Source organism: Scomber scombrus, chromosome 4, assembly GCF_963691925.1.
Source record: "Scomber scombrus chromosome 4, fScoSco1.1, whole genome shotgun sequence".
Classification (NCBI taxonomy): domain Eukaryota; kingdom Metazoa; phylum Chordata; class Actinopteri; order Scombriformes; family Scombridae; genus Scomber; species Scomber scombrus.
This window is the reverse complement of record NC_084973.1, coordinates 9599589-9613308: the sequence shown is the minus strand read 5'-3', so window position 1 is coordinate 9613308 and position 13720 is coordinate 9599589. Positions and strand designations below refer to the sequence as shown.

General features: G+C 38.7%; 1 protein-coding gene across 3 annotated transcripts in view; it reads left to right on the top strand.

Annotated features, from left to right (window-relative positions):
- The first annotated feature begins 3385 nt into the window (after positions 1 to 3385).
- The window catches only part of mvb12bb (multivesicular body subunit 12Bb), a 33173-nt gene continuing 22838 nt past the window's right edge, over positions 3386 to 13720 (top strand). For 2 of the 3 annotated variants that reach the window (XR_009925053.1, XM_062417741.1), the window contains exons 1-4: positions 3386 to 3445; positions 5327 to 5428; positions 11336 to 11431; positions 13229 to 13319. Coding sequence is in view for 2 of the 3 variants with exons in the window: in XM_062417741.1 (XP_062273725.1) it covers positions 5336 to 5428; positions 11336 to 11431; positions 13229 to 13319 (280 nt within the window). In the remaining variant the exon portion in view is untranslated. The other variant, XM_062417742.1, reaches the window with a different exon arrangement.

The window sequence follows — 13720 nt, the reverse complement described above, 5'->3', positions numbered from 1 at the left end:
CAGTAGATTTCCCAAGTTGGGAAAGGGATATTATTACTCTCGGGGTGGCAACACAGAAATCTCCATCTTCAGTCCCCAGACTAGTGTCAGCAATTACAAAACACAGTGAATGACCTTTAGACATGAAAAGAAAACCTTTGCTGTTTCTTTTTTATCATTTGGGTGCAAAGTCATTCACTGAGGTATAATTTTGGTCCAGGGCTCTTCTATTATCCACTGATTACCTCTCATATATACAACATTGTTAAGACTAACTAGAATACGCGTATGATATTTTGTGCATTTTAGGATGATCCAGTGTTTATGGGGTCAACTTTAACTGAGATATGTCATAAAGTGTACATGAAACAAAGCGTGAACAAAGAAATCACAGTTTTAATGAACCTTTTCAAAATGCCAGCTGTAATGCTATGCATCCTACACTGGCTGCTCCCCCACAGAAACCTGCCACGGCCATCATTCATCTTACCCCGCAATCCTCAGCATGTGATGTGCCGCACATTAAAACACTGTAATAGCTGATGGCTTTCACAGTTAGCATGTGTTGCTGATATCTCCAGACTCTCAACGAGTGTTTCATCACCTATTCCATAATTAGACCATTACTTTAGCAGGTGTATCTCTTCTCAGGCAGAGCATGTGTTGTTGTTGTTTTTTTTCTTCTTCTTTTTTTGCTCTTTTTTTCCTGCTGACACCTTAGATTTTATCCTATCAACTTTAGCACTGCCACAAATTCTACATAAAATGAGCATGCCTGTTTCAGAAGGTTGTCAACACCTTGATGTGAAAGCATGTGTGTGTAAGGTTGTGTGTGTGAGGTGGGTGGTGGGTGGTGTGATGGTGAGGAGGGTGGGTGTTAGGCCTACAGTAGCTGACAAAGTAAATAAAAAAAAAAATAAAAAAACACCTGCATAAAATGTCTGTTTTTCATATAATTTTCTCTGCTAGAATTATTGTCTTTGATAGTAGCAGAAGCTGCTATGGTACACTGAATAACACTGTCTGGCTGCAGGTTAAGGTTCCTTATATGCCATTATTCTGTCATCCATTAATTTTCAATTTCAACTATCTAACTTTCTCATTAATATCCAGGAGCCTACACATGAAGGCTAAATCCCCTTTAAGCTTTTGTAGTTGATTTAAATTCAGTTTATCACAAATAATAATAAAAGTAAGAGAGCCTATTGTTTACTTTAATCCAAAATGTATTTTCACTAGCACTTTCAACTCAAATACTGAAACATTTAGTAGGTACACTGTGAGGCCTTCACTTTTACCTTTCAGTCACTACTACTTAAAGGAATGGTTCGACATTTTGGGAAATATGCTTATTCACATTCTGGCTTTGAGTTAGATGAGAAGATTGGAAACAGTAGAAACACTTCCTCTGTCTGTAAGAAAATGTACCGCCCAACACCTCAAAAGCACACCAATATTTTTGCCCGATATCAACAGCTAGCATGGAAGTGGTGACAGATCTAATCACACAAGACTGTCCACTGAATGTCTTCCCTCCAATTATAGAATCATTAGGACTTGCAATTAAAAAAACGGGAAAGCTGATCACGTCATGTGCAGCCATGTAAGGCTATAAATATATAAATAGATTTCCCTGTGTGTAGCCCCAGTGAAGATACCCCTCCAGCATATGGCACCATGTCACAAAAACAGAGCAACAAGTCTGTGATTTGAATAAATTAGGATAATAGTTGCGGAATGAAATCATTTATTTGATTGGTATGATGGGGGTAGAAATTATTAACTTAGTGATGGGAAAGCATCTGTCACCCCTCTGTTTTTAGGGCAGTGTACAAAGAGGCTTTTAAGTTTTGTACTCTGGGAGATGTACAACCTAATGTTACAGCTAGGTTAATACATTGCTCTTTATCTTACTTTTATTTGATTATAGTAATGACATGTGATGATTAGAGAGACAACCGACTGTCAGAAGGCGTGACCGGCAGATAGATCCATGTAATGATACATTTAGTGATGCACAACCTTAATTTAGTTACCATGGCCAAATTGGATCTCAATAGTTATTGCAAAAAGAAATACACCCACGAGTCAATGTGGCATTGTTGGCCCTGGCCTTTATTCTCTACATATACACTACTCACACTGACAAAGTAAATTGTTTACCATTTAAATAGCTTTCTGATGGTGCTTTCATATGCTGTTCTCATTTGTAGAATTAAAACCATTGCTCCTGTGCTGCACTCATTGACTCAGTATGTTTTTTATCAGTGACTCATGTATAAATAATAAAATAGTTTATAAAAATAAACTACAGTGAATAACTTTCTGGCTGTTCCCACAGTTGGTTTAAATTAAAAATTACTTACCAAAAGAAACTGTGCAAGGCAGCTTCCAACATACAGAGCACTACAGTTTTGATTACTGCAATGCACTTTATTCTGGTATCAGCAGGCATAATATCCACAGTCAGCTGCTGGCAAAAAACACAGCTGCCAGGTATTACATACTTGAAAGGAACCACATTACGCCAATCCTTTCTGCCCTTCACTGTTACCTGTGAGTTTTAGAATTGATTTTAAGATTTTACTGCTTGTTTGTAAAGTATTGAATGGCCAGGCTCCTGCATATGTGATCGGCTAACTCCCTATGAGCCTGATTGCTGCTTCAGATCCTCCAGCAGGGCCCCTCTAATGGTTCCAAAATCTCTACTTGTCATCAGAGTTGATTGTGCCTTTGCATGTTCGGACACTCAAATATGGAACTTCCTCCATGGAGAGACAGGCATGCAAACTTAATGTCATCTTTTAAGAATCACTTTTATCATATTATTTATTTGTTATTTATATTATTACACTGGTTTTACTCAGGTTTTATTCAACTGTGCAATTTTATGTGTAAATGGACTGAATGCCGCTATAAGTATGTTTTCATGTGCACTTTAAGGCATTGCCTCTAATTTCATTGTACTACCTGTATAGTGACAATAAATTTGATCCTGATTCTGATATGGCTTTTTCTTAACTGATGGTGATTGTTGTCTTTGTTTTGGATCCTACTTACTTGCATTATGTTTTTTTCTTATTGTAAACCATGTACTTCTTCTTCTTCTTCTTCTTCTTCTACTTCTTCTTCTTCTTCTTCTTCTTCTTCTTCTTCTTCTTCTTCTTCTTCTTCTTCTTCTTCTTCTTATTATTATTATTATTATTGTTAATATTTATTAGTAGGCCTAGTATTATTATTATCATTGTTATTATTAGTATTATTATTATCATTGTTATTATCAGTAGTATTATTAGTATTATTAATATAACATACTGTAGAGCTATTGTCTAATAGGATGTACTGTAGTTGTTTTGGTCAATTATTTACTATCAGTACCCGGAAGTTAACTCCTGCAGGTTGGCGGGGTGTGGAAGTCCAAAGGTGAACGGGTCACAGCACTGAGGGAGCGACACGTTTTTACCAGGTAAACAATAATGTTCACTTACTAACGGCTCAGATAGTTTCTGGTGAGAAATTAATTTCACTACTACACCTAATGCTACAACTGCAAGTCGGGTCCAGAAACAGGTGCACAGCTGTAGCTACAGTAGCTATCAGGAGACCTGTATTGTGACCACAGGCAGAGTCAACTAACCTGAAACCAACTTCACAAAGGTTTGCTAACATTTAAATATAGAGCTAATGGGAGTTAGTGTTTGAACTACCATACAAAGCATAAATGAGAGTTTAGCTCTTAAGTACAGAAGCTACATCAACTTAATTAAGACATTAGCACTGTATGAGCTGCTAAAGCTTGCAGCTAACTTACAATAATACTGTATGTAAAATTAAATAGCCGCACAAGATGCTTGCTAGCTACCTAGCTGACTGATACAAACACATTGTGACAAGATATACAGTGATTACTCACAGGTAACATTTTAACTCCCTTACTCTCACCAGCCTGCATTGATTCCAGCTTTTCAGCAGAGGTGAAGGCTGCTGCTCACACTTGAAAGAAGAGGGACTCAATATTATGTTTCCCATTTACAGATGTTGTAATTGTTAATTAATTTATAATTAGTGATTTATACAAACCGCTGTTTGCAGCTTCTCACATGTGATGATTTAATGCTTTCCTTTGTCATACAGGATAATTAAATGCATTTCTTTGGACTTTGGATTGTTGATCAGACAAAACAAGACATTTGAAAATGTTGCCATGGACTTCTACAGTGTAATGTTTCACTATTGTATAGATGAAATGATCAATCAAGAAAATAATCAATATGAAATAATTATATAAATATGAAAAAAATCAATAGTTGCACTTGCAGCTCCTATCACTGTAAACCTATTATCCAGTATCACAGTTTCTCATTTCAAGTATGTAGACCAAGTAGCAACACACTGTGAAGTTTTCTTTGAGAGACAGAAATAAGTTTGGATGGATTTTTCTTTGGTCTGCCTGGATGAGTCTCTGAGCCTTGATGTCGTGCTAGAAAACAAAGCTCATTTTGAACAAATTAATGTTACAAAGAGATCCTTCATTCTATTAGCTAATTTGCTATCCTGTTTCATTTGAATAAGTACGGCTATCTAACATTTGTTAAAGAGACAGCTGTTTCTGGAGTAAACCCCCTAATTTGATCAGCTTAATTGCAATAGATTTTGTAAACATCAAGATTGAATGCAGCAACTTTGTCAGTTAGTACAAGAATGCTTTAAAGCTAATCTAATAAAATTGCTTAGGGAACCTTTGCAAAGCCACTTACCCTGTAAAAGGCTTGCATACCCATTAGGCAAAAATTCCCCAAGACAGGAATAGTTAGCAATTGATTGGGACTTCCTTGAAAATATGTGATCACTCCTTCTAATTTGTGATTTGGTGAAGTCATTGGGTGGTCTCCAAATGCTGTTTTGTCATTGGTCTCACTTGTCATTTGATCCTGGATTAGAAAGCCACTTTTTCTTCGAGATCCTAATAAGCCTCATCAAGAAGTCAATACTGTGGTCTTCTGGTCATTTCAGCCAAGAAAAACCCTGTCCATCCTCCACATCCTCCATGTAATGACCCCTTAAGGATAAAATCCTTAATTAGTTTCACTAGCTGGATTCTTGTATGTTTATTCAGTCAAATTTAAAACATTGTTTTGTTTTAATTGTCCTGAATGTTCCAAAGTACAAGCATGTTTTTGTACCTTATTGTTTCCATCATTTAAATGCATTATTAGCAAATCGTGCATCGGATCTCATGATGGATTTGAAGTTCCATTTCAAAAGTAGAGAGCTGTGGATCAGTGTAGTAAGTTAACTCTGGTGAAATGCCCGAAGCTGTGCTGAGGCTCTTCTGCTTTTCGAACAGAGGTTCGTCATGTCTGAAGTAAGCGACCAGCTGCCTACAGAGCCCATCTCTGCAGTCGGAGTAATCGCTTCACCCGGCAAGGCTCCCGATGACTACTATGTTGTGAGTATTCATTTTGAACTGAACTGTACTATTTGTCTTGAAACATGGGTCAAACTTATGCATTAGTTTATATATCCATTACAGTAAAAGTCAGTGATTTTATTAAAGAGAGAAACAATCATTTATGTACTCTTGTGAGGCTCTTCCATTAAACTTAACATGTTTTTTCCAGCATTATTATAGGGTCAGAATCTAAAATGTCAATCAGTAACTTCTAGTCCGTTTTTGTTTTTGCTCTCCGCTGTTGGTTGTACATGTAATTGCTGTAACTGACACACACTACAACACAATGCTATGATGTTGGCAGCCTTCCAAGGTGATGGTGATTTATTTTTTCTTTTGTTAGAGCTGTTAGATGACTTATTCATAAAGTTTACTTTGATGATTAGGAGGATTCCCTTCCTGACATTGTTGTCTTGCCACCAGTATTACTGACACACCAGAGGCAGGGGTTTAATGATGTTTCATTCATGCCACCCAGAGTCATTTTAAAATTCCCCCCCATGTTTTCTTTATATCCAAGTGTACCAGAACAACATGAAAAATAAACAATGTGTAAAGATGTAAAGGAGCACAGAATCTGCTAGTTTATTAACAGCCAACTTTTTTTCTTTGTGAAGGGAAGAGTTTAAAAAGAGAAGAGCGTGCAAGTTTAACAAAGCACAAAACAAGCTTAAGGGCAGATCTCTCTTCCTCTCTCCCTCTTTCTATCCAGTCCTCTTGTTGTTGCTTTCACCCTACACCCCCAAACCCTCCCTCTTCCCCCCCAGATTTTTATCTCTTCCTGCTCCACCCTACACACCCAGCTTGTTCTAATCTCTGGCAGATGATGGTGGGTTGGCATCAGAATGAAGCCACTGGCAGGGAAGCTGCGTACATGCCACACGGTAGTGACAAACAGAGAAAAACCCCATCAGACTTCCTCCTCTGCTGCTCCACTGCGCCAGCACATTACTGTTGATGTGCAAATACTGTGCATGAACTGGAGGCATGAAAGCTCGTCTCTGACTGGTTCGCCGTTGTAGAGATGCTCACTATATGCTAATATGTTTTGTTAAGCACTTGGTTGTACATCTGGGTGGTATTTCAGAAAGCGGGTTTATTAAAAATTCTTGATTTAGTTAATCTTGAGATGAGGGAAAGTCTGAGTTTTAAGATCCAGATGGAAAGGTAACTTAAACTCAGGGTTAGTTACTATGGTATCGAAGTGCATTAATTAGCGAAGGTTTACTGTGTGTCAGAATCAAAATCCTGGTTGGATATTAGTTTGTTTTTTAGTTTTCTTTTATGTCCATCAGTCATTTGTTTAAACAGTGGTTTTGAACATTCAAATATTACACAGTGTAAATTCATCCTGAGCTCAGAATCAAACCTCTGCATGTACTCCTTGTTGTGCGTGGACGTTTTTTTTTTTTTTATAACACTGACTTTGTGCACAAGACTGCTGTCAGTTTGTTGTGCACTGAAATGTTTATTGCACATAATTTGTAATCTCAGTGTAAATGTAAAGAAATCAATATGAAGCTTTAGACACATAGGTAGGGTCAATGAATAATTATCTCTGTCACTCATGATTTGATTGGTTGCACTGGTTGCACATTATTCCTATAAAATATCAGATTATATGTTAAAATTTTTAGTGAGCAGGATCAATCAGCATCATTGAATGAAAACATTAATTTTATATCACCTCATGGCACTACATATGCTGCCTTATGTATTTTTTTGGAAAATTGTTTGGTTTATGAGCTCCGACTGCCACAAAAACAAGTTGACCAGAACAGAGTGTAAACTAGCCCCAGTTTGTGCGTCTCGTGTATTAGCAAGCATACATTTTGTTCACAGAGCTAACTTCAGTTTCTGTAAAAGATAATTAACTGATGATGTTTGAAGAACACAGAACTTGATTTGAAAACACTTGAAATGTTAACACTTAATCTGAATCTGATGGTATTCTCTTGGTACACAGTATTGGACAATTTTAGATGCAATCAACATTATTTAAACCCAAACAGCTGACAATGGTGATCCCTTCAGTTCTCCTCTAGTGCCACCATGAGGTTGTTTTGTTTTTTAGTGAAATGTCTCACCATTGGATGGACTGCCAAGAAATTCTGTACAAATATTCATGGTGCCAAGAGGATAAAGCCATATAACTTTTCAGATCCCTATCAGCCTAATCTGTATGTTGTATTTAGTGCTAATTAGCAAATCACAGCATTCCAACACACTAAACTAAGACGATAAATGCATTAAAGATTGTACCTGATAAACATCACAAATTAATTTCATTGTGAGTGCATGTTGACGTTAGTGTTTAGCTCAGAGCACCTGTGCCTCATGCTACCAGTGTTTAAGTACAGCCTCACAAAGCCCCTAGCATGGCTGTAGACTGTTAGTCTTGCTCTTGTATGATGTGAATGTAACATTGCTTCCCGTCTGTCATGTTTGTACTTGTTAAGATGTGCTGGAATATATTCATAGGAAACCAGGGTTACGCTCCAGATAGCTTGAATCTTACATAGTGTCACTTTTAGTGATATATTTCAGTCTGTGTTAGTTTTCTTTTGTAAAAAAAAACAAATAGATAGAATAAAAATGCATATTCTTCAAGGTAATAAAATATCAAAATCATACCCATGAATAAAAAAAGTCAAGTACAAGTCAGCCTCCAAGATAAAATTCAAGGCCTTTCAGGCTCTGAAGCTCTATATCAAATGCGTTTGTCCCATCTTCAAGAACATCTTTTGAACATCAGTATGTGGTCTTTTATCTGTAGACTTGAAATACAAACAAAAATATCAACACTTCACATCAGTGTACTAATGCAGTACTGAGAAGGGGGAAGTCTCAGGATATTACACTGTATTGATCCCCCCCCCCCCCCCCCCCCCTTTCATACTAGACTTCTTTTCAAATTCCTCCTTAATACTGACTGCTTACCATACTTACCATACTTTTTATACAGCAGATCAAAGGGCTGATTAACTCTTTTGCTCTGTGATACGGCGCGCTCACATCTCTGAACTTGAGCAGGTTGTTCCAACACAAGAGAGCACAGGCCCAGATCAAACACTGTTCCACTGGGATCAGGAGCTTTGCCGAAGCACCAGCAGCCACCCAATATCAAACGCCATGAGCACGCTCACGCACACTCACACTCTGTGCAAGGGTTGCAAAAGGGATGTGTGTGCGTATTTCAAATTCATCTGAGCATTTGACACATTACCCTCATAAACTCATTACAGAAATCTAAGTTTATTTAAAGAAATATAGAACAAACTTCAGATTGGCTTGGTATTAGAAATCCAGCTGCCCTTTTTTCAGTTATGAGGAGGCATTTGTGCTTTCAACTATTCCCTCTCCTTTGTGAATGGTTAAAAGAGTTTGAAGAGAAGATAGACACCAGTGTGTGTGTGTGTGTGTGTGTGTGTGTGTGTGTGTGTGTGTGTGTGTGTGTGTGTGTGTGTGTGTGTGTGTGTGTGTGTGTGTGTGTGTGTGCATTAATGTAAGTATGAGGCTAGGGCCAGATGGTGATTAGCTTAGCTTAGCTTAGCTTAGTGTGAATACCAGAGGCAGTGGGACGCTAGCTAGCCTAGCTCTGTCTAAAATTTAAAAAAATACAGATACCAGCATCTCTAAAGCTCCCTAATTAACTTGTGTGGTGTTTTCCTAATTTGTACACAAACAGAAATGTGAAAAATATAATACCTAGCTTAGCATAATACTGGAGGCAAGGGGACGCTAGCTAGACAAAGCTGGAGCACCTCTAAAGCTCCCTTATTAACTTGTATGTTTTATGTCTAATTCATACACAAAAGAAATAAAAATACAATGCTTGGTATTATGAAGAGTAGCTTAATGTAACTTTTAAATGACAAAGAAAACTAGAAATACAGTGTGGTAATAAATGAACTTTAGATAGAACCATGACTTAAAGTCAAAGAAAGGTTCTATAAGTACTACAGCTGCAGTTTTTAATATATAGTCAGTAGTCAGTATATCTATTTTCAGTTGAGCGATAAGATCCAAAACTGTTTTCTCCTTTCAGTTTTTCTTTTTCTTTGAACAGACTGGTTTCCTCTCTTATGTATTCCCCAGGTGCTTTCACTCTCCAGAGATTCTGGATTGTATGCCTTTATATCCTTTTATTTACAGCTGTGCTTCTCAGTGCTTCATACTAACTTGCCGTCGCTGTCTGTCTCCGGAGATCCTTCATAGGAATATTCAGTACCCCCCCCCCCCCAAAGTGTCTCCTAGGTGGGCTTTCAGATCACTGTAAGGGTAAGATTTTAGGAAGTGGCAGTTAAATCTGTCACTGCGTTTTAAATCAAATGATTTCAATATCAGAGCTGTGACATCTTTTATCAGACACATAGTTTTTCATTGATTGAGTTCTATGTAATAATGAAGCCGTACAGTGGCAGATTCGAAAGCATTAGAGAGGAGCCTCTGCTACTTAACACATGCCTTTTTTGCCGGGGCTCAGCAGTTGGCGTTTCACATTCAAGCTGCGTCGCATCCTTGCTGCCGGCGGCTGTGGCAGGATGATGCCTGAGGTGCCTCCTAGGAGGACCGTGCCCTCGTTACTCCTCAACTTGACTTTGGGTTTCACAAAGCGAGCCCTTTGTTTACGCTGACAGGATGCGCTGGCTACTGACCTGGAAAAAGTGGCCAAGACGGGTTGTCTTGTAAGGAAGAGGGGAGGCTGGTGATGTATAGGCTCCTTCTGGGACCTTTTCATGGAACTGCTGTTGGAGACGCCCCGCAATCCCTCTCTCTGCTCATCTTGTGCTCTTTCTCTCTCTCCCTCTCTTGCTCTCTCTCTCATCCCACTATCTATCTCTGCTCCCCACTCTAGTCTCCGCTCTCATCCCATCTAGTCAGTGGTGGTTTTGCATGAATCTCCCCATGCCATGTTTCCCCCCACCCAGCCACGGGGGTCATTCATCATTATTGTCAAGGGGGTAATGTGTGTGGGTGGGTGCAGAGATCTATGACTTCTTCATTTGAATGAACCTCATTAGATTGACTCTTCTTTGTAAAGGATCCCTTTAGAAAATAACTCTGGCAGTTATTTAGGTGATTCTCACATGATAGCCAATGGAACATGACGTTTCAGCCAAGCATATTTGCTCGAACGATGGAGGAGTCTCTGTGATGCAGTCTGCAGGTTATATTTTGCTTTATCATTCTGCCCTGCACACCTACATTTACATAGCAATACAGTGTAGGACCTTGAGCTTGACTTGTGGTGCCCAAATGCTGTCAATTTGATGCAGTCTTTTTTTTCCTTTTTTTTTTTTTTACCTACTCCACTGATCATTTACTACTATGAACGGGCCTATTGTACAAGGACAAGCTGCTTAGGTATTTGGGTTTAGACTTATTTAGGCACACGCACATTGAAATTGCTTTAAATCTACAGTAATTTATTCTAAGAAGACCTGTCTCGTTAAATAATAGAATGATGTGGAGCAGGGAAACTATTCAAGGTACATGTGCATTGTTCTCAGTGTACCTGTGCTTCACTCAGGGGATATTGCAGATGGTTTAAAAAAAAAAAAAATACATTCCACATTTACCCAAAATATAATCCCTGCTTTCCCGTAGAAGCACACACTGAAGTTTCGTTTCCTTATTAGAGCAGATCGTTGTCAGGGCATCTTTAATCAGCCTGGTCCCGAGGGATGATATTTTTAGCCACCTTTTTTGGAGGCTAAGACTCCTTTACCCACACAGAGCACTAATGAGATGGAGCACTAGTGTAGGCAAGCATTAATTAAGGCTAGTATGCAAGGGAAGAGGCAAAAGCAACACGCTCATGGCATACATACATTAACTTTATCCCACCTCCTGCATTTTTTTTTCTCTCCTTGTTTTTTTTGTTGTTTTTTTTTCACGTAGGTTGCACAAACAACAGATGGCTTTGACGCCGACCTGTGGAAGGACGGCTTATTCAAATCCAAGGTCACCCGCTACCTCTGTTTCACGAGAAAACCTGTAAGTGCGAATGTAAACTTCTCCCTTTCCTCCCCTATGCATTCTGCACTAAAATCCTCATCCACAGCTCCCCTTTTTGTTGGTAAGCGGTTATTAGCTCGGTTTCCTGCTGCCGGAATCTATTTATGCACTTTGCACTTTGATCAGTGAAAGTCACATTTAAAAAGGCCAGCGTTGGCAGTGCAGTTTTGAACTTTTACATATAATGGATTTTCATGCATATTCCAGATGAATAATACCTCAGTGAGTTCTTTTTTTCATGTTGTAGGTCCTCCTGAGGATATTATTTATGGTTATTCATGAAATAACAATGAGCTGTATTTTAACTATTCCTAATTATTCAATCAACAGCGTCCCCGTTGAGAAAATGGTTACTATATAGTGATTCTTGAAAGGTGATACACAGATAATTGTGAATATGAAAGTGCTAATTTTAATGTAAAAAATGCCACCGCAGCAGACACTTTGAGTACTACTGAGCTATATATAGAGCTCTCAATTCGAGCAGCAGTGGCACTCATGTGAGTGAAATGATCTTTGATTGTTTCACATATTGCTGTTGGGTCATTTTGGACTGTGCCTGCTGCCTGTAGCCCATACAGTTGATGTGTGGCTGCATTGCTGTCAGCTGCTCTATGGCCATAAATACACCTGCTGTATAACCTTAGCTCATACAGGTTACTATTGGCCGTCTATGAATGAGTTATTCTCCGCTGCAGGAATATAATGTGGACAGCATTGTAAACAAAACCCGCATTTTTGTTCTTATTTTGCATCAACTCAATTTTAAGACTTAATCAAGCCTCTTCTTTACTGTATGTCCTCTAAAAGGCTGGCAACTTGGCAGCCTCAAGCCTGAGCTCAATCTGGTCCTTAGTTTAGTATATAGCATACAAATAGCCTCCCACTAGTTCCTGTATATTATCTTAAAATGTGTGTCCACATTGTTTTAACGACTTTGACACAAATAAAACATGACAGAGCCATCAACAAAGGCTATTTTGTCTGCCAATCAATGGAGCTCCCACTATAATTGTCTATGACAAAAACAGATTCTGTAAAATTAGCCCCTGAATTATGTGGGGGGAAGTAAATAGTTTGTGATTTATCATACTCTAGGTTGGAGGTAGAAAGCCCCTTTTGTCAGGTCCTGATGGAAAAAATCTCCCCAGCAAAAAAGGGGAAAACACAAAAAAAGGTTCCATGCATAGTAATAACATTCATCCATATTCTTCCTTAAGTCAGTATAAAAACTATGAATAAAAAATGTCTTTAATGGTAATGACTGTCGGGCAACTGTAGCAGTGGAATCCAGCCTTTCGGACGCATCAAGTCACGCCTGGCTCGCCCCACTCTCTACTGCCGCCGTGTATTATTGCAATTTATTATGGCAAAAAATGAAAATGTAATGGGAGGCAGGGAAGAGTCATGCTTGAAAATGTCAACTACACAGTCCCTGATTGTTTTTAACCAGTCCCATTCTGTTGATCAGACTGCCTCCTCTGTCTCCCATCATCCCGCAGCTTCTCGCCAAAAGGTTGAGAATGATTACAAGTTCACAGATGCATTCTCTCATTGAAAAAAAAAGCTATTAGAGAGTAATTACTTCAGCTATTTTGTCAACCCTTCCCTTTAGAGACCTCCCGAGCTTTTAGTAAATCATTGACTCTATTATCTCTACATTTTCTTTCCCGAGCCCACCAAAAAATGACTAACCTTTTCTTTATCTTGCTCTCTGTCCTTTTTAAAAGTTGAATTTGCATACATGACTTTAAATATCCTGCCTGCCTCTTTTAGGGGCCCGACGTTGTTGTGGATGTGAAGCTGACTGACATTAAGGACACGTTGCCAGAGGGCTTCACACCTGTGCAAGAAACAATGGACACAAGTAAGTAAACAGTCAATAGCGACCACAGGCTCGCTCCCCCTCTTCTTGTTTTTACTCTCAGACCAGCTTATGCGGAGGTCCTCAGGGGCAGCTTTGCTGGAGATAGTGAATGTTTTATGGGTGCAGGTTAGCTTAATTTATGGTAGACTGTGGGAATAAAATAAACATTTGCCCTGGAGGTACAAGAGAAGAGAATCATGAGTCATTGTTTATCTCAGCTGGAGCTGTGCTTTTCTTTATGAGGGGCTTATTTATTTATGTATTTATTTGGGGAGAGGACGAGTGGATGGGGGTTATCTAATATTAATGAAATGCATTCCCCGATGCTTTAGTGCTTTTTGAGTGCTATGTATTTCCCCTTCACTATCCATTCCTTGGAAATGTAATAATATTTTGGTGTG